This window comes from Dermochelys coriacea, chromosome 5 (assembly GCF_009764565.3).
Source record: "Dermochelys coriacea isolate rDerCor1 chromosome 5, rDerCor1.pri.v4, whole genome shotgun sequence".
NCBI classification, from domain to species: domain Eukaryota; kingdom Metazoa; phylum Chordata; order Testudines; family Dermochelyidae; genus Dermochelys; species Dermochelys coriacea.
Genome location: NC_050072.1, coordinates 111143817 through 111165220, shown reverse-complemented (window position 1 = coordinate 111165220; position 21404 = coordinate 111143817). Strand labels below are relative to the sequence as shown.

The window sequence follows — 21404 nt, the reverse complement described above, 5'->3', positions numbered from 1 at the left end:
GGTGAGAATATGCTTCAGGTTGGTGGGTTGTCTGTGGGTGAGGACCGGCCTGCCTCCCAAGCCCTGTGAAAGTGAGAGATCGTTGTCCAGGATGGGTTGTAGATCACTGATGATGTGTTGGAGAGGTTTTAGCTGAGGACTGTATGTGATGGCCAGTGGAGTTCTGTTGGTTTCTTTCTTGGGCTTGTCTAGCAGCAGGAGGCTTCTGGGTACACGTCTGGCTCTGTTGATCTGTTTCCTTATTTCCTTGTGTAGGTATCAGAGTTTTGAGAATGCTTGGTGGAGATCTTGTAGGTGTTGGTCTCTGTCTGAGGGGTTGGAGCAAATGTGGTTGTACCTCAGTGCTTGGCTGTAGACAATGGATTGTGTAGTGTGTCCAGGATGGAAGCTGGAGGCATGAAGGTAGGCATAGTTTCTCTTTCCAGAAACTGATGACTTGATGAACCAAAGAGGCAGCAACCCCTTCCATGCCCACTCTGATCTCCTTGACCGTCCAAAAATACATGACTGAAAAAGTGTGGAATTTTGGGGGGGGGGGGTGTCTTTCGTGTTTTATGGACTATGAATAAACCCTAAACAGAATTGGTGCCCCTTGGTGTTACCCAAAAGGGGCTTACAAGCTAAACTGACCAAAAAATGGGCTACGGGTGCGGGAGTATGCTGTACAAGCAGAGTGATTGGCAGGATGATGGACATACAGCTTGCAAGAGCCAGTTCTTTTCTTAACTGTATTCCAGTATTTACTTATTTGGGGTGTGGGGAGTGGAGAGAAAATGGCAGGAAGGGTGAGCAAACAGGTGAAAGGAGTCAGGAGAACACAGGAAGGAAGGTAACTCTCAAACAACAGCTTCTACAGCTGCCCTCACAAAAATACCGCTTAAAAATTAAAAGAACATTCAGATCTGTTGCCGATGATGTGCCAATCAAGAGGCTGGAAAGTAGCTCAGCATATGCCATATGCAAGAATCTTATATTACCAGTTTATAAAATAAATCATAATCCAAAAAGGATTTTTAATAAATCCCTGAAATGAGTATGAACATCCAAAGAAATGGAGGTTACTTATATGTAACTGGAGGTTCTTTAAGATTCATGGTCCCTATCTGTATTCCACATGTGAGTACACGTGCTCCAGGCATCTGAGACCAGGGATTTCTAGCAAGTAGTGCCCATTGGTCCTCACCTCCGCAACTGCCCTCCTTGTGCTCCAAACCGAGGGCATAAGGGGAAGTGCAGACCAACGCCTCTCCAGTTCCTCCTTTTACAACGAATCAGAAAGCGCTGAAGCAGAGATGGAGGAGGGCAGGTAGTGGAATACAGATAGGGACCACACATGCTCTGGATTATGAACAGGAGAGGACATCCCTAGCTCCTTAAGGTGGTTTCTTCCTCCAGTGCCAAGATGTCCCTCAGGAGGGTTGGTCCTGAAAGGAGAGGAGATTGAGGGTAGGGATGGCTGAAGATATCCCCTGGGGAGGTGGTACAGATTTCAGTTAATCTCAGAGTGCAAGGTGTTCCAGTGGTCTGGACCCATGCATCTGTCACGTCCATGGCCATGGTGGATCTTTCTGGGGGTGGTTCCGTATTGTAGAAGAGACTAGCCTGCAGTTCTTACATGGCAACCATTGATGCCGATCCTTTGGCTTGTGAACCAGAACCTTAATAGGTACTGGTGGATCCTTTCTTCTTTGTGTCTTACTCTCATGTTCGGTAGCAGACCTAAATCCTTAGGATCCATGCAACAGGACTCACCTGACTTGGATGGAGTCAGGGAGGGATCCCTTTTTTTAAAGGCAGATGTGAAAGGAGAGATCTGTCCTTGCATTTGTGAGAGTGATGCTTATTCTCATGAAAAGCCTTAGTTAATGATTCCTTGGGCTTAGAAGCTCTGGCCTCAGCTCCTGAGCTCATTCTCGGAGGGGTGCTGCTCATTGCCTGAGGCTGCTGTACAGGGGGGTCTCCCTGGCCTGGATCTGAGAAGGCTATGAGACATTTCTTCAGTGTGAGCTCTTGTCCCTCATGAGTTCAAGGAGGGAAGGAATGGCAGATGCTGTAGTTAGCGGATATGTGAACCTCTCCAAGGCAATCCAAGTAGCACTGATTTTCTTCGCTCATGGAGAAAAAGCGGAGGCAGGAGATAGAGTTCTTAAACACTGGGAATCCGGGTATAATCCTTGGGGAGAGGCTCCCCAAGATGGAGAGAAATTAAGCTATACTAAATTATATTATGACACTAAAATTCTAACTAACTACACTAAAAACTACACTATAAACAATTATATGTCCAGGTTCTGAAGAAAAAACACGGAGGTAGCTATGGACAGAGAGGATTCCGACTCAGGCCATACATCAATAAGAAGGAATTGGAGAGGCATTGGTCTGTGCCACCGCTTGCATCTTCAGTTCAGAGCACAAGGCAAATGTGCAGGTATAGATCAATGGACACTATTTGCTAGAAATCTCCAGTCTCAGGTGCATGCAGCACATGCATACCCATGTGTTGAAAACACGAACATTCAAAGTACCACCTTTACTTTCTACCCAGGTCAATGACATGAATATTTCAGAAGTATGTAACTACACAACCAGCTATAACAATTTAAGAACATAAGAACAGGCATACTGGGTCAGACCAAAGGTCCATCTAGCCCAATATCCTGTCTTCCGACAGTGGCCAATGCCAGGTGCCCCAGAGGGAATGAACAGAACAGGTAATCATCAAGTGATCCATCCCATTGCCCAGCTTATGGCAAACAGAGGCTAGGGACACCATCCCTGCCCATTCTGGCTAATAGCCATTGATGAACCTATCCTCCATGAACGTATCCAGTTCTTTTTTGAACCCTGCTAGAGTCTTGGCCTTCACAAAATTCTCTGGCAAGGAGTTCTACAGGTTGACTATGCATTGTGTGAAAAAACACTTCCTTTGTTTATTTTAAACCTGCTGCCTATTAATTTCATTTGGTGACCCCTAGTTTGTGTGTTGTGAGGATGAATAAACAACACTTCCTTATTTACTTTCTTCACACCAGTCATGATTTTATAAACCTCTATCATATCCCACCTTAGTCGTCTCTTTTCCAAGCTCAAAAGTCCCACTCTTATTAATCTCTCCTTAGATAGAAGCTGTTCCATACCTCTAATCAATGTTGTTGCCCTTTTCTGAACTTTTTCCAATTCCAATATATCTTTTTAGAGATGGGGTGCCCACATCTGCATGCAGTATTCAAGTTGTGGGCGTACCAAGGATTTATATAAAGGCAATATGATATTTTCTGTCTTATTATCTATCCCTTTCTTAATGATGCTGTAGTGGGGTGGTCACCCACTCCTACCCTAAAGGGCTTGAAATCAGCCCTGGGAGAGGGCCGAGGCTGCCAGAGGGCTGCTGCTCGGCTGATTGGGGAAACAGCCACAGCTGCAGCCACACCCCAATCAGGGCCCAGCTGGCCTTTATAAGAGAGCAGTGGGCCAGGAGGACAGTCTCTCTCTAGATGTTGAGAGGGAGGGGCCTGACCACTGGGTGCTAAGCAGGGTACCTAAAGTGGAGCAGGGCTGGGGAAAGGCCAGAGGAGCTATGGAGCTCCGGCCTGAGAAACCCTCAGGCTGCAAGCCTTGATGAAGGCCAAGGAAAAGGGTACTGGAGTTGCAGAGGGCAGCCCAAGGGTAGGCAGAAGCAGCAGGTCCAGCTCCTTTCCGATAATGAGTGGCAATTATACTGCAGTCTGCCCCAGGGAGCGGGGGCTAGATGGTGACTGGCAGTAGCCAAAGACTGAGGCAAGGTGGGGATAGAGGGTGGGGGTATCCCGGAGTGGGGGAGGAGATCCAGATCTGTGGGGGTACTGCCAGGGGGAACCGGGATCTGGAAGGGACTCAGGGCCCAGCGGCAAGCGGGACACGGGCCTGCAGAGGGTGTTCAGGATGCTGGAAATGCTAATTCCCTGGATGACCAGCAGGAGGCGCTGCAGGGATGAGTCCCCCCCCACAGATGCCCAACATTCCCTTTGCTTTTTTGACTGCTGCTGCACATTGAGTGAATGTTTTCAGAGAACTATCCACAATGACTCCAAGATCTCTTTCTTGAGTGGTAACAGCTTATTTATACCCCATCATTTTATATGTATAGTTGGGATTGTGTTTTCCAAAATGCATTACTTTGCATTTATCAACACTGAATTTCATCTGCCATTTTATTACCCAATCACCCAGTTTTGTGAGATCCTTTTGTAGCTCTTTGCAGTCTTCTTGGGATTTAACTAGTTTTGTATCATTGTCATTTGTAAATTTTGCCACCTCACTGCTTACCCATTTTTCAGATCATTATGAATATGTTGAATAGGACTGGTCCCAGTACTGATCCCTGGGGGACACCACTATTTACCTCTCTCCATTCTGAAAACTGGACTTGCAGGGATTACTATATTTTAAGAGTATTCATACCCTACAGATTATTGTAGTAATCTTTGTATAAAATATGCCTTGTAAGTTATCATTTGAAAACTAATAATGTGCTGGTCAAGAATATTATGGTTGAATGTATGTAGCAACATTGTATGTATAGTTATGACTTCCCTCTCAAATGATGTTGGTAGCACATGTTCAAACCCATGTAGTCCCAATTAGGCAGAACTGGTCAAGCAGGTCTCAAACAGAAGAATGTGCGTTTTCCTCAATTTAAATGTCAATTATAAACAGCATGTAAATTTACATGTACATTATTATCCGACAGCAAGAAAAGGAAGACAGGAGACAAGGAAAATCTGCCTTTCAGCAAACAAATGTGAGAAGAAATAACACAGAACTTCTTTCACCACCAGCTGCCTTTATAGCAAATGAACTTTAACTAAGGGTAACCCTCAGAAAAATGCATTTCAAAGGGTAAATGAACTATGAAAGTGAGGGGCAAAAATACCCCCAGTTATCTCTCCTTATCCATCTCTCTTTTCCACCTAAGATGACAAGAGAAACAGCCCGGGGACTTTGGGATCCGATCCTAACCTGAAATTTGGTCAGCCCTGTTGCTGGAAGCAAGTGGTAAGAATTTCACCTTGAACCAAATCTAGTTTGTTAAATTTAGAAAACTTTTAATCTTTATTTCTCTTATCTTATAACCTATCTCTAACAATTTCTGACTTCAATGCCTTCAATGTTCTTGCTTAAAATCTCTCTTTTTATAGTTAAATAAGGTTGTTTTATTCTTTAATTAAAACTAATCTAGTGCTGTGAATTGTTTGGGTAACTTCACTTAAGGTAGAAGACTGTTGTATGCTGATGCCCTTGCCTTAGAGGGGCAACAGACTCAATATAGCAGGACCCTCTAGGAGAGGGTTGGACAGTGCAAAACACATGTGCATTCTCACAGGCTCTATTTCCAGAACTGCTATAGACTTGCCATATAACCTAGGACAAGATATTTAAGCCAAAATTTTCAAACTCATCTTCTCATCTTAGATGCTTCCTTTTCTGAGTGCCCAATTAGAAATACTCAGGGGCTGATTTTCAGAGCTATTAAAGGCTCTGAACTTCCCCCAGTGGTCAGAACTAAATGCACATGGCAATCTGTGGGAGCAAACCAGAAAAGGTAAATAATATGGGAGGTTAGAGCCAAGGCTGGGTGCTTGGAATAGAACGAGGCAAGTAATTCTGATAAAATCCAGTAAAGGTCATCTTGATGCTTATCCAGATTTTTATATAACTGGTCAATATTGTTTCTGTAGCCCTGCACCAATGTGTATTTTTGGTAAATTTAAGTTTGCAACAGGTCTGGTTCGCATGGGGAATTCAGCATCTTGAGGAAGTGTTATTCCAGTTTAATGAACATTAACATATTTACTTAGTTATGAACAAATTCAGTTCAAGGTGGAAGAGCAAAGTATTATAAAGAATTATAATAATAATTCTCTTCAAAAGCTATATTAAAAAGCACTCAGTCCAGCACAAGCACTAAATGCTGCTAAGTGGGTGATGAGAGCTCATCTTACATTTTTGGGGCGGGAATGCTATTGAGACAACATGCAGAACTCCAGAAGGGAATGCTTCATGTTGTTTGAAGGACAAACATATTCCCAATGGAGCAGTTCAATCCAGTCACAGATTCTCAAGGGAGCTGCACTCAGGCATTCTTGACAAAATGGTTGGTCACTGCAATGCTGATTGAGGGTGGAGCAAGTAAAATAAAGAGGAGAGCATGTGTGTACATGAGATCACCTAGAACATCCTTCTCTGTGCTTCAAATGTTACTAAGAACCAAAAAAAAAAAATTACTTAATCATACAAATTTATAAGGCCAAGAGATTCAGAGCTCAAGCTACTATTGTACCCTTAGCTCATCCAGGGTGTGATTTTTCAGTACTATATATACACTGCAATGACTTGGCACAGCAGGATGATTGGAAGGATGAACACTCAGTGTTTACTTTGAAATCATTTGCTTGTTTCAGTTTGACCACAAACTTCATCAGCAACTAAAAATGTCTGACCACAACATCATCAGCAACCAAACAGAAACGTGTGAAAGAAAACAATGTTTTTATTGTTTGATGAATACAATAAACCTAATTTTTATGTAAAATCTCTTAGCTTCTAATTTTATTCAGAAATGAATCTAAATCTATTGGGGGGAAAAGCAGGAAAGTGAAAACCAATACAACATTTAAACTACACTTGTTTGCCCAATTGATTTAAAAAAATGAGTTTTACTTCTGCCTACTATACAGTATAAGCCATGACTACATCATACATGGATGCATAATTTACATAAAATAAATGGAAGGACAAAATTTTCTTATAAATTTATAATGACTATACTCTATCAGTGAGAATAGGTGTCAGTACTCAACTATATTACTACTAATAACTATAATACAACATTGTGTTTATACAGCACTTTTCATTCCAAAGAACTTCATAGTACTTTGGAAACTATAAAATGTATATAAATTACATATAGTATATTTAAATATCCAAATCGGTATGAGGTTGGAGGGAAAGCTAAAGAAAAAAAGGGTAAGCACACATCCTAAACGCATATGCAGAACATGAAACCCGTGACAACCTTTCAAATAGAACAATGAACACTTAGCAGCACATACCAACACTACACACAGTTTAACAAACGTATCGGGGAACTTAATGATGCAGAATATAGATATCTAAATTTAAGTTTACTCATGGCACCAAAGCTAACAACACTCATGTTTGTGAAAAATGCAATGGGATTTTAATACTCAGAGCTGGTCAGGGTCAGTTTTATGTCTAATTTGAAAGGTAGCAGTATCCCCCAACACCATATAGGGAATGGTTCGATAATGAATCAAAGAAGAATCCAGTCATCTGTACACACACAAGCTCTATATTTAAACTCAGACACACATTGAAATATATATTTCATCCTCTCATAGAAACCTGTCTTATCTTTACATATCTTTTCACACACACTGTGAAATCGTTTCAAACATGCACGTACTTATTCAAGACCCACATAAAGCCCGCACATTCAGAGCCTCCAATTCAGACACAGATGATACACCTAGTTAACCACACTCCAACTGTCCTGTGCACGCACACCACACACAATCATTCAAGCTTAGTCACACCACACAGTAGACACAGACTACACATGTCTATAAGGGAGCATTCATGCGTCTGCTACATTTTCTCCATTTCCCTTTCTAATATTTTTACTCTCCTTGTAATAAAAGGGTTATACATAGGAGTCGTAAGAGATTGAACTGTATTTCCTAGACCTAATCACTTAGCATGAGTTAGGGTTACAAAAAGCTACTGCCACTATGACATGACAGACAGCAGTATCTGACTTCAGTGGCCAATCACACTTCTTTTTAAAAAAAAATCAAAATGCAAATAAAATATAATGCCAAATAAAAACAGCCACAAATTAATAGAACCAATTACAAAAACATGCACATGCTGACTTCTAAGATGGAGGTCAACATAGATCCCCTGACAGATGAGAGGATTATTCTGTCTCTAATTGCCCATCTGTCAGCAACTACCATTCTCTGAACCACATGGCTATATACCACTAGTTTCATCTTCAGTGGAGTTTTCGGCAGTTAAGGTGGATCTTAAGTCCATGTTTGTTGTCAGTGACTGGGTAAACACGTTTTATCTTGGTCTGCAGAGGAACAGTGTCATTAGCATTCAGGATGTTCTCAATAAACGGAGCCACAATCCTCCTTGGTTTTGTTTAAATATATTGTATTCCTCTGGTAGGACCAATCTCTAAGGTTGGCTAGGACATATAACTTCAGTGTGGCAGAGCTATTAATTTGGTAAATTGCCAGGCACTTTCTATTTGGGATCTAATGCTTATCCCCATTGCGAGTGGGAGGAAATGTTTGACGTTCTTGTTGTATTTCTCCTGTTCTACCTTTTTGGCATACAGCTCTTTTCTAACTGTCTGGATTAACTGATTTTGGTTCAAGATGCTTGTTTCATATTGGCTTTGTCCTTCTGCATGTGAGTTTCTGAACTCATAATCATAATGAAGTATTGTGAGATGTGTTTGAGACAATGCTATACATGTATTCCTTTGATGGTTTTGATTTTCTAAAATCAAGGTCGTGCTCTTAGTACTGAATCTGCATATTAACACCTGCATATGGTATGCTTGAACTGATCCATCAGAAAACTGATGAAATGAGTCACTTTTCATTGTGGGCCAATGTGTGTAACTCAAGAAACTGTGATTTATGATAGATTATTACATTGCTACTTGATGTGTAGTGCAACAGCTTTTTTTTTAAAAGAGTAGTAGACCCTAGCAAAAGATTAGCTTTCAAGTTTAATTCAAATAAACCTTCATAAAGTCTTGGCAAGGGTTATCAGATTATTCCAATGGGTCTTTTGCATCTTGTTTCCTGTATTCATTGCAGGATTCACATTTGGATCTCTTCTTATCCTCCATGACTGCATTCATGCCTGGCCAGAAAGGACACCTCTGGCTCTGCTCTCACATATCTCTGTACCCACAAGGGCACTATGAATTATACTTAGCATTTCCAAGCTTAGGCAGAGTGACATTGTGACACAACAACCTTTGTAGTGAATCACATCATATGCAGCAATTTTAACTATAAAGCCCCAATAATGTTGTATTCTTTGAAGTAACTGGGCTTCTCCCACTGACTATGCATCTTGAATACCTCTCCAAAGCTGTTGTAATGATGGGTTCATATTGTCATTCTTGTTTCAGCTTGCCAAGTTTTGTTCGAGAAATGGGTGGCCATAATTACTGCAGATTCTTCTTAATGTATCACCTTATTTTCCCTTGTTTTGGGTAGTCTAGAAAACACATCAAGTGTAAGGAGCCCCTTGTTAAACTTGCATATTTACTATGTATTTTTACAATTCACTAATCATTTCATGTAGTCTAGGGGTGAGGAAGACAGGCCCTTTGGTTGCTGATGTTTGTTTACCCATGGATTTTGTCTTTACGCCATGGTATGCATTTTTGATTAGATGAGCTTCAGTTCTCACAACACTTTCAGTTGGGAAACACAGATTTTCATTAGCCCTGTAAATATCCACTGTTCTTTGCAAGCTCAGACCATTTTCTTTCAAGAAATTTCTTCTGGTTTTGACTTGGTTATCAGTTATGCCAGAAATAACTGATGAACTAATTAGAAATCTAGTTAACTGTTCAAATTCAAATAACTTGAATAGCTTTACTATGTAGGTATGTAACATAATGCTTGAGTGTCTCACCTGGCAGTTGATTTCTTGTAAAGAAAATGTACCTTTTTCCAAGTGACATTCATATATGCACAGTATTCTTGAAATTTCTGAATGACTGTCTAGCATTTGCAGTTCTTTCATTATAGATCTCTAACGCCTCTGAGTCCACCACATAGATCAAGCATGGAGGATTTCATCCTCTCCAATTTCTCTGCAGTACCACTCGCTTTCAGGGAAATTTGGAAGCACTATGACTATGTAAGGTTCCCTTACAGAGTGAGGGATTCAGGTGTACTCATTTGCTACTTTATTGCAAAGATTTTGTTTTCTTCTCACAACATGTAATATAGGGGCCAACACACTGCAGTGCTGTCTAGAAGCTGAACATTATTTATGGATCCCAGTCACTTGATATAGATCAGATTTATAAAATTTTAGTTCCCCATCACTTCATGGGTCAGTATTCACTGATTCCAGTGGCTACTGCTATACCTGTCACCCATTTCTGGGTTTTTTTCCTGTTTTGAATTTAAAAGAAAATGAAAGAATTCTGTGCAAGAAATTAAACACATGAAAATCAATGCATTTAGAGTTGGGGCTTAATGCTCATTTTTAACATTTGCCTATAATGCACTCTTTAGTTACATGATTGTATTATTAGGTAAATATCATGCAATGTAAAATAAATTTATAATAGTGATAGGGACCAATCATGAAATTTTAACTCATGCAAATAATCCCATTGATTTTAATACCATATAGGACTACTTGCATGAGTAAAGCTACTTCATAATTCAAGACTGTAGGACAGGGTCCTTAGATCCATATTTTGCATACATTTACTCCATGTGATGTAATTAAAACTAAGCTAAACAGGCACACACCATAAAAAAGAAAATGCTTAAATAAAGTAAAAATCTGGAGAATATAATTGATAATATGCTCTATACAAGTACTGCTATAAGTAGTTTCAGAATGCACAACAAAAAACACAATAACAAAGAAAATCCTCAGAAATTCATGCTTAGATAAACTGTAGACCACGTCTGCTGTTTACCTATATGCAAAGTAACCAGATGCTACTGCTGCTGTCAAGGGCAGAAGCAACGTACATGTGTGAAATCACACCACAAGTTAGCCACTCAGGGAACTCAGCCATGTTGTGCACTAGTCCAGTTCCCTGGCATTCAGTGAAGTCCTGAAATACAGTTTCTTATATTCTTATTCTTCCTCATCCCCTAAAGAGGACGAAGGGACAGGCTGTCTTGCAAGAGCTTCTGCAACATTACCAGGGCCACAGGATGGAAAGGGAAAAGACATGTGGCCTCACACCAGGCTACCAGATTAGAGAGGCATAAGGAAGGAACTTTAGAAAGGCAACAGCCTTGCTGTTTTGTTTTTACGTGGCTGTCTCTTCTAGGACACATTACCTGTGGAATCTCACTCTTAGCATAGGAGTGAATAAGAATGACCACCACTGAATTAGGGAGAGGTTATTCTACAGCTCTATCCTCTCCCCACCTCCTTCCAATGAGTAGATACATATCAATTAGGATTTTTTACAAAGTTAAATTCAAAGTGTATCATACTGCATTGTATTATTCAAAAAATATTTTATATTGTATATTTTGCATGATTAATAAATGCATCATATCATCATGCATGTGTGCAAGAGGACAGATATTAGAATGAGTGTTCAACTTTAATTCTGTGGTTCCTGAATGTATCTGATTAGGTGTGCAACCCTCATGCTTCAGTCGCGTACCTTTTACGGACTACACAGTTCACTTTGTTTTAAAAATGAATAAAATGGAAGAGTACATCCACTGTGCGACATATGAAGTGAAAATCCCTACAATTTGCACACAAATTAATACACTTTTGCTTTCTGTACATAGCAAGAGCACAGTGAAAGAAATATGTATTCACTGTCCTATCCATTCTCTGAATCAAAAACACAAAATGTTCTGCCGTTTAGCAGTACTGTGGCACAAGAATGAAGTCATTTTGAACAGCTATAAAAAGAGTAAGGGATAATGTGTGCATAAATAGACAAAAGCTAAAACACACACAGTCCATTTTTTAGAGTTGAATATGGGGTCCTTCTTTAGTTCAAACCAATTTTCCCCCACTGCTCCCCTCCAATGAATTAATACTCTGTAGACATGGAAACATGCCCGTCTTTAAAACCAGGGATTACAAGAACAAAATATTTTCTGTGCTTGATTATTCTAAACTGCAATTCTACATAAATTAGTACTGCTCTAAAAATGTTGATTCTTTGACAGTTTAAATCTTTAGTAATCTCTTAATTTTTAGAGAAAAAAATTCTTAAACAGGTTATAAGAAGCAGGGAGAAATAGTTTATTTTCTTTATTCTTCTGTCATGCTCAGGTTAAATTAAATAGGAAAGAAGCTTTTCCCAACAATACTTTTCAAATATAACATTTTACATCTTTTTCTGTGGTATTTGTTTTTTTTCCAATTACTTAATATTTCATCTCCAATATTAAAAGCTCCTAACAGTCTCTGAATTATATCATTCAAAGATATGTAAGGAAATTAGTTTCTCTTTTTAGCTGTTGACTACAACATTTTTTGAAGCTTTTGTTCTCTCCACGTAAAGCAGTTTTGTTTCTCTCTCTGTCTCAGTTGCAAAAAAAAAAAAAAAGGTTATTTAGACTCTAACCTGAAATGCTACAACCTCTGGCCCGCCCTTCAGCCCTTCCATTGCAAAGGTCTCCAGGTGCAGTTTGGGTAGCTGCAGGGTGAAGTCATTCCTGGTTGCCGCAGTCCGTGACAGCGAGATCTGATCTCTGACCTAAAGGGAAAAAAACCCAGCATCAATGGTAATTCCCCTTCAGACACATTAACTGGGATGAACTGGGTCCCCTTGAGCCCACTGAGTGGACTTGCATTGATCGCTGGACCTGAAATCCATGAATAAATTTAGGACTAATTGATTTTTCGTTGCAAATAAATCTCTAATTCAGAGCGCTGGGAGAGAATGCTAAGAAGAAAAAGCATCCTCCTCTGGACTGAAATGAGAAGGGAAGAAGAGTCACTGAGGGCTTCACTCCAACTGGTGGACAAATTTTACACATCCTTCCCTCCTAAAACACCTAACACAAAAGAAAACAAATTGTAGGCAGTAATTACACTTTCCATCCAACAATCATCAACTATTAATAAAGTACTGTGCAACAACACATAAGAACAGAGATGATAAATAAGTTTTGACTGCTGCATGGAAATCATATTCACATTGTAGAGGGGTTCAATAGTACAAATTCAATAAAGCCTCAGAACAAAATTTGAAATCCTTCCTAAAACAGAAATAAAAATCTACCTGTAGCAGGATTTTTTTCTTCTGTTAATTGCACAGCCTGTTAGATTTCTAACGGCAGATTCACATAAAGGAACTAATAAATATTAGTATTAGCTAACTTAGGTGTACACCTTCTAAACAAGGAAAAGGAAACCAGTAGTATTTGTACAAAGTCTACATAGTTTGATTTTTAAGGATTGCGAAAGGTAAAAATTAAACAAAATAACCAACCATCCCCCCCTCCCCCAAATATACATGTGAAAGAGTCCTACTTATGTTGACAAATGTAACCATATGCAGTTGGTATCACACTGCCATCTGCTGGCTAAGCAAAAAACTGCTTTTAATACATTATATAAACTTATATGCCATGAAAATGATAAAAATACATAAGTAGAACTCTCAATTAAATAATAATAATAATATTAATTAAATAATAATAATTAAATAAATATGATGAATATTTCCCCTTTAAATATCCAGACATGTTACTGTGTCACATTAGTAAGAAATACTTTCATTATTAACTAAAAACAGCTTTTCCCCACATACTGAAAGAATAATTATATTTTGTAAGTGTATATTGGTGTGTAATATATACTGTACTTGATATATTACACATACAACACATATGTAAAAACTGTACACATCCTATTTTCCCATTTTTATTTGATACAAAAGGTAATTATTAATATGCCCTTTTCCTAATCTTACACTATTTTTGGATCTTACAAAATAAAATTCCAGTAGTTAAACTGAATTGAATTATATTATAGACTAATATGATATACATTCTATCTGTTACATAAGGTTAGCTACTATGGCAAAGATCATTACTGACTTTTATTGTCAATGCATAGTTTTAGAAGGGACTAATAAAATGACAGAACATACCATTTACCAACACAATTTACAAATATAAATTTGGGCAGCTTCTCTTACTTAGAGCCAAACCTTTCAAAAATATCCAATCCATCCTAAATTAAAAGATATTCAACTGATTTAAAATTCTAGATGACATTTGTCTCCTTTTAACTGCTTCTACTTTTTAAAATGCTATTGATTATACTAAAAAGAAAAGGAGTACTTGTGGCACCTTAGAGACTAACAAATTTATTAGAGCATAAGCTTTCGTGAGCTACAGCTCACTTCATCGGATGCATATTAGAGCATAAGCTTTCGTGAGCTACAGCTCACTTCATCGGATGCATTTCCGAAAATGCATCCGATGAAGTGAGCTGTAGCTCACGAAAGCTTATGCTCTAATAAATTTGTTAGTCTCTAAGGTGCCACAAGTACTCCTTTTCTTTTTGCGAATACAGACTAACACGGCTGCTACTCTGAAACCTGTGATTGATTATACTGAAGAACATACTCCATGAGTGTCACAACATTTGAAATATACTGTGATTAAACAAGCGTGTGTGTGTGTGTGTGTAATTTTATAGATACACAGGGCTAGAAATATTTTTTTTTTATTCTCTGCTATCGTATATAGGAGTAGGGAGCCCTACATTTCCCAGGCTGACCTAAAGAATTCCTGTCAATACCTGTGGCTGCCAAACATATGCACTATAATGCAATTTTAACAACAGTATAGGCCACACGTTTTTTCCACACACAGTGTACTAGGTTCAGGATATACAGTCCTGTGGAACAAATAAATTCTCCAGGGTCTTCTGTCAGAATGTGTAATGCTGTTCAGATACTAACTGTGCTTAATAGAATACAAACATCTTATTTTAAATATATATTTGATTTAAATTTTTATAGTTTATATATCAGCTTTTCAGGCTCTTTTAGTTGTTAATATGCACACAGATAAGAGAAAACATTAAATGTGGATTAAGGTACTAAGAATTTATCAACATCAAACCACCCCAGTGTTTTGCCTTCTACCCTTCTGAACCATAGTCAATAGATCTAAATATTTTACTGCACCCTGGCCAATTCATTGTTTGATGTTTAAAAACTCACCCAGAATCAAAGAAAATTTATTAAATTTGAGCCCTCAAATGAGATACTATTAGCTTTGAAAGTCAAGTTTAACTGCGATATTGATGATTCTCTTTTTTCTGTGACAAAATTCACTAGGGAAATCCCTGATGTCAAAGTACAAAAGCAGATTGCTAATACTGGGGGAAGAGGGTGGGGGGGGAAACAATGTATAAGCAATGTAGGTATAATGCACAGCATAGTACGCATAGCATAGATCCTTTTAACCCTATTAGTGTCAGGCGCTGTGTTTCATTACTGGGGCCTGACACTCACTGGACAATAAAACAAGCAATTTTTTTAAAATATAGTAAATGTAAATTAACACCACAACATCAGAAAGGAACCATTAGTTCCTTAAACGTATCACTCCTGATACCAAGATTCCCAATTGAAATATTTCATAATTTTTTAAATCTTTTAGATATAAAAGGATGTATTTTATTTTCAATCCGCTTGGACGCTTTGCTTAGATAAGATATGCAGAGCTTTCCTTTTGAGAAGTCGAGTCTCATATATATTGTATTTGTCATGGTTTAATTGAAATGCAGAAAACTGAAGTCTTTTATTTATTTACAGACCACATACTGTGCAAACATCTTTATGCTGCTTCACCAATAAAGTCAGCACAGTCTTTCAATTGACCACCCATTCACGGTGTGACAAGTCATTATGGCCCCAATTCTGTAGAAGGATCCATACAGCTAAAATTTTATGCATTTATGTCTAATCCCACTGACTTTCCTTTCAAGATTTTAAGTTGAAAGTAAAAATGTTTTCTAAACCTTGAAGACTCTTTTGAGTGCTAGAATGATGGATCTGTACTCAGGAGGAGGTGTTGTATTTTATTGCTCTGAGGAAGTCAGTAGAATGTTTGCAAAGTGAAACTTTAAGTTAAGAAAAAAAAATTGTGGAATAAACAGTTGTGTTGATACAAAATTGTATAAAACATAGAAGATATTTTTACTCACAGATTGCAGCAGAGGAAAAGCAAATAGTATACAATTTATTTTTGTATAGACTCTTTCATAGCAAAAGTATCACAAAACACATGATAGCTGATTTGGATCTGTAAGAGAAACCACAAGTATGGAGGTTTTGCCTGAGAAAGAACTGTAGGACTGAGTCCTTAAAAAAACAACAACAAAAAAGTCCACACAAATAGATTTATTACAATGACTAACAGTGTGCAAAACTGCTTTCACCATCCTATACAAGGAAAGGAATTTAGAGAGGGAGACCTCAAAAGCAAAAATACTCATATACACTATGCTAGATTTAGATGTGTAATTTTGCAGGATCTGGGATTTTTTTAAAAAAAATGGTACCGGAAAATGGGTTAAAACTTAATGGATCCGTAAAACTCCATGAAAACAACAGACCATGAAAACATTTTGAAACAGTGGAAAATAAGGATTTATGACAGTCTGATTAACTTTTTAATGACTTGGAAGAGTTGAAAAAACTCGGTGTAAATACTATACCCACTCAATTTTAAATCAATAAAGCACTGATGAATTCAGATCAAAGGTAATATCAAGAACATAACATGCAATTAAAAGTTAGGTTAGATGTGTAGATGAAACACAGAGTTCAATGCACTAATCATTCATGTCTAGAAGTAGAGGTTAAAATATTGTGCTGGTCACAAGTGGAAATAGTTTTGGCTGCATCCTAGTTCCCATTTACCTACATCACCAACACCCTTGTCTCCCCACCACACAATGTGATATAACTAGCAATACTTGCTCAAGACTGACACTGACAAGACTACGTTCAAGGGTGTTTAAAGTCAAGGTTAAGATGCACTAGTCTGTCTGTGGGCTTTAGTGCCACTCAGTAAATATGGTAAATTAGAGATTTTAGTCCCTTACTTTTGGCCTGATTCATCAACACTTTCTTACAGGTGTAAGTGCTACTCGGCATAAGGCCTGCAGAACAGTCCTTTAATAAGTACTAATTCATCTTCAATGTTTAAAAGTAATGCCAAATGTGCTGTAAAACTTTTTGTTCTCTATTTTGTTTTCAATTAATTGTATAGATCTTCATAGCATATTGTACATGATACCTACAAATCAAGGGAGAGAAAACTGTAATATGGTCTAGTGTAAAGATCTTATCTGTGTGACTGTGAGATGCTCATGTTACTCAGTAGTTAGGAAGCAATGAGAGAGTTGTGCAAGTCATTCCAAATGAGTGCCAAGAAAAAAGTTATACCACATCATGTCTTCTGTACTTGATATATAAACAACAAACATTTCTTGGCACTTTTTAAAATAGCAAGTGGCATTTAAATTAAAAAAAAAACATCTAAACCTTAACAGCAGCATTCACAACCATACAATCAATTTAGCTGCATGGGGGAATGACCACATCTCCCAAAGTCCGCACTGAATGAGGTGCACATTGTGTGGGACAAGCCCACTTCATATACTGTGGATACTGTATTGTGTATGGAGCTATTGCTTTACTCATCGTATGTCTTGCTTATAAATGACTTGAATGTGTATTTAGCATACATACAATACTAGAAGATTCTATGCATACACTTAAGGTTCTAAAATATACGTATATATTATTTGAGGAATAGCAAGTGATCACGCAATTAAAAAGGATATTATCATGTACATGGATCTGTGGACAGAGTTAAGATTATATGAACGTTTTCTTTGGCATTCACAATAATTTGGGGAAACAATATACTTAGGTCTTAATTTACCAAGACGAACGCACACGTCAGAGGTGTTCCCATTTAGGAGTATAATCCCTATTAAAAGCACAGAGACATACAGAAGAGATTATAACAGACGTTGTCAGTTTATCATTTGTATTGTTTCATATTTTCTTTTCCTTTCCTTAATAATTGTGATTATTTTCGCTTGGTCTTGATGACGATGTCCCCTAAGGCATGTAGAAGCACTCTTGTGACTAAACAGTGAGAGCCACACTTCCAAGTTGGTAGTAAGAGAAACAGTCAGTAAGAGTTGGCCTACTATTTCTTGTTTCTCCAAACTAAATATTTTAAGTAACTTTTACAACAAAATTACTTGGCATCCAACAACTTAAAACTACCCCTTTCACCCCCATCAGGTTCAGGCAAAGAATTCATAAGTATAATCTGGCAGCACAGCAGGCTAAGACCAATGGCATAGGAGATATCTACGATGCCCTAATATAGTCTATACATAAAGACAGCTTCGGGGAGAGCCCTCAGAATGAATTTTGCACTTCAGCCCTGATAACGAGATTGACCTTGAGAAATTAATCTCACATTTGAGGATGATCTGCGGCTTGAAGATGCCAAAGCTGCACTGGTTAGACAATTCCAAGGAGCTGCTGTGCTGGGCAAGCTCACCAGCTAGGTAAGCACTGTCCCTTCCATGCCCCAGCCCCCCCACTGGGGTGGGGAGCATAGAACCATCTACAACGAGAATCCTCAGCAGCTCTAAGTCTCCTTAGTGCTGCTGCACAGACAGACTTCCAGACTCAGCTTGGTGCAAACTCCTCCCTGAATTCATGCCTACTCTGAGTCTTCACATTTGAATGAGAATAGAAAGATTATTTGCATTAGCTGTGCTCCCTCTTCCGTTGAAGCCATACAGCCTTCAGATCTTCCAAGCCCAGACAGTCAGCAACACCCTTTTCCATTTGCTTCTTCAATGCAGATTTTAGATCAGACCTTATGACAGATCTGAGCAACTTCCCTCAACGCCTCTGCTTGCAGAGGCTGATAAGGTAGCTGCTGGAGCTGAGGCAATCAGCTGGGACTGCCTATGACAGGCCTGCACTTCTTAAATCTTGAGCAATTTAAGTCCACCATCAGGGAGCTGAAGATGAACAACAGGTAAAGGGAGCTAATCAGATTGGAACCGGTGTTGGGAATGGAGCCAGCCAAGCTACACAGTGGCACAGAGCCTAATGAAATAAACAAACTACACTAAAATGCAAGAAATCCTAACTTGACGAAATGGTGCCATACAATAGGGAGAAAGAGTAAGATGGTTCTGATCTCACTGCTACAGGTATATTTATTATCACAACTCTATCTTCTTACACAACCACTCACCAAACGAAGGAGTGTGTGCACAGCTCCAAGAGGGGCTGGTTTCTGGAGATTTTTTACTTGGCGTAGAGGGTGCATGCACATCCCCTGAAGTAAGAGCCCCACTGACAATACTCAGAGGAGAATTATAGTAATTTGATATCTTTGATATCTGTTATAATAACACCATAATTTCCAAATTAACATCTGGAAAAAAAAACCTAACTTCTTAACTGAAAAACTTGTTAAAAATTGCTGTATATTATACAGATTAAGAGGCTCTTTTTCATGATATTGTCATGCATAAACTACTCTTCCAAAACACATATATAGTCACAATACGATATTAAAGCAAATCTTACAAGTTATTATTTAAACAACATGAATTGCTGGATAAACAGTAGTTATGTGATGAGACACGGCTCATATAAAACTGATGGATTTTTTTAAAAGCTAGGCAAAGTCATAGGATTAATTGTCAGAGTGAAAGAGTACAATCCTGTGCTTAACTAGAATTATAGTGCACACTACCCCACAAAAAATCCATGCTCTGTTGGATAAGATGTTAATTTGATCCAGACCCTCTTTAGCAAACACTAACCATTGTGCCAAAGCTATGCTGTAGTTGTGGGCTGTGTACTATAATATGTCCCCTATGAACAGATTTCAATGACCTTGGGCTGGAAATGAACCCATGTCTGGAGAAAATAATGGCTAACACATTAACTAATTTCACAGTCCTCCACACAAGGATATTTCCTTACTTAAGGCAAACTACACAAAAAATGTTCAGACTTCCAAAAGAATGAAGACAGTCGAGCTCTGAAATTGGTTATTTAGATAAGTCTAAACTGAAAACAGTTAAGCACATGGATATGACATTCTGCAATGTCTTATCTTTAGTTTGTCAAGGTTTTTAAATCCCTCTTGAGCTGGAGTACCATTTTTAGCTTGGCTAGGTCAGAATGACACTGAACAATATGAATGATGACACACTAGACAGCTATATGGACAGAGTTGTCATCAGCAAACCAGCTGTGCTAACACCTGTATGTCCTGCACAACTGATCTTTAGGAACAAGGATCAAGAAAGACAGATTAATAGGGAGGGAAAACAAAAGCAATTTACAAAATGTTAAAATTAAGGGGGAGAGGTGCTAATTTGAAGGAAGGGGAAAGAGAAGAAAATAATATTTCATATTTAATATGATCAGATACAAATATGATAGCTTGTTTCTTACTATAAGTCCTTTCCAAAGCCATTTGGAAGCTTTAAAGTTTAATCTATGTCCTTTGTAATTTGTTTGTTCCACATGCACATGCAGACTCATTTGCAATAGGTGTCAGATGAACATTACTGGAGACTGAAGTAAAGAACAGACACTGCACCCACAGCAGCAGTTCCTGTTTCCCCACATTTTCCTGCCAGTGTCTCTCAACCCTGTCCAGAAAGAACTATCTCTGGGGGGTGAAGTTAGTTAAGGCAAAAATTTTGAAACTTGAATTCCTAAAATTAGACACCTAAATCAATACTTAGACTTCTAAATAATGTGGCTGCCTTCCAAATCTGCTAAGCACCATGGATTTAATTTAAGTCAGAGGGAGATGGTGTGCTCAAGCTCTTCTGAACATCAGGCCACTTTTATTTAGAAGCCAAATATCATAGAATCATAGAATATCAGGGTTGGAAGGGACCTCAGGAGGTCATCTAGTCCAACCCCCTGCTCAAAGCAGGACCAATCCCCAACTAAATCATCCCAGTCAGGGCTTTGTCAAGCCTGACCTTAAAAACTTCTAAGGAAGGAGATTCCACCACCTCCCTAGGTAACGCATTCCAGTGTTTCACCACCCTCCTAGTGAAAAAGTTTGTCCTAATATCCAACCTAAACCTCCCCCACTGCAACTTGAGACCATTATTCCTTGTTCTGTCATCTGGTACCACGGAGAACAGTCTAGATCCATCCTCTTTGGAACCCCCTTTCAGGTAGTTGAAAGCAGCTATCAAATCCCCCCTCATTCTTCTCTTCTGCAGACTAAACAATCCCAGTTCCCTCAGCCTCTCCTCATAAGTCATGTGTTCCAGCCCCCTAATCATTTTTGTTGCCCTCTGCTGGACTCTTTCCAATTTTTCCACATCCTTCTTGCAGTGTGGGGCCCAAAACTGGACACAGTACTCCTGATGAGGCCTCACCAATGTCGAATAGAGGGAAACAGTCCCTCGATCTGCTGGCAATGCCCCTACTTATACATCCCAAAATGCCATTGGCCTTCTTGGCAACAAGGGCACACTGTTGGCTCATATCCAGCTTCTCGTCCACTGTAACCCCTAGGTCCTTTTCT

The 21404-nt window shown here is 38.7% G+C and overlaps 1 protein-coding gene and 1 long non-coding RNA gene across 36 annotated transcripts in view; one reads left to right on the top strand and one right to left on the bottom strand.

The window, feature by feature from the left end:
- Positions 1 to 21404, bottom strand: part of CCDC171 (coiled-coil domain containing 171) — a 269930-nt gene that overhangs the window by 85859 nt on the left and 162667 nt on the right. For 31 of the 34 annotated variants that reach the window (XR_006281477.1, XR_006281476.1, XM_043514804.1 and 28 more), the window contains one exon: positions 12389 to 12520. Coding sequence is in view for 31 of the 34 variants with exons in the window: in XM_043514804.1 (XP_043370739.1) it covers positions 12389 to 12520 (132 nt within the window). In the remaining 3 variants the exon portion in view is untranslated. Of the gene's footprint in view, positions 1 to 5981; positions 6240 to 6509; positions 9307 to 12388; positions 12521 to 21404 lie in introns of those variants that run through there. The other 3 variants (XM_043514819.1, XM_043514820.1, XR_006281478.1) reach the window with 2 other exon arrangements.
- LOC119855686 lies at positions 3410 to 6565 on the top strand. Of its 2 annotated transcripts, none has more exons than XR_005293002.2 (4): positions 3410 to 3666; positions 4730 to 4780; positions 4955 to 5034; positions 6441 to 6565. It is a non-coding gene; the product is annotated as an uncharacterized LOC119855686 (long non-coding RNA). The 2 variants fall into 2 exon arrangements; XR_005293001.2 differs by having other exon boundaries at positions 4730 to 4849.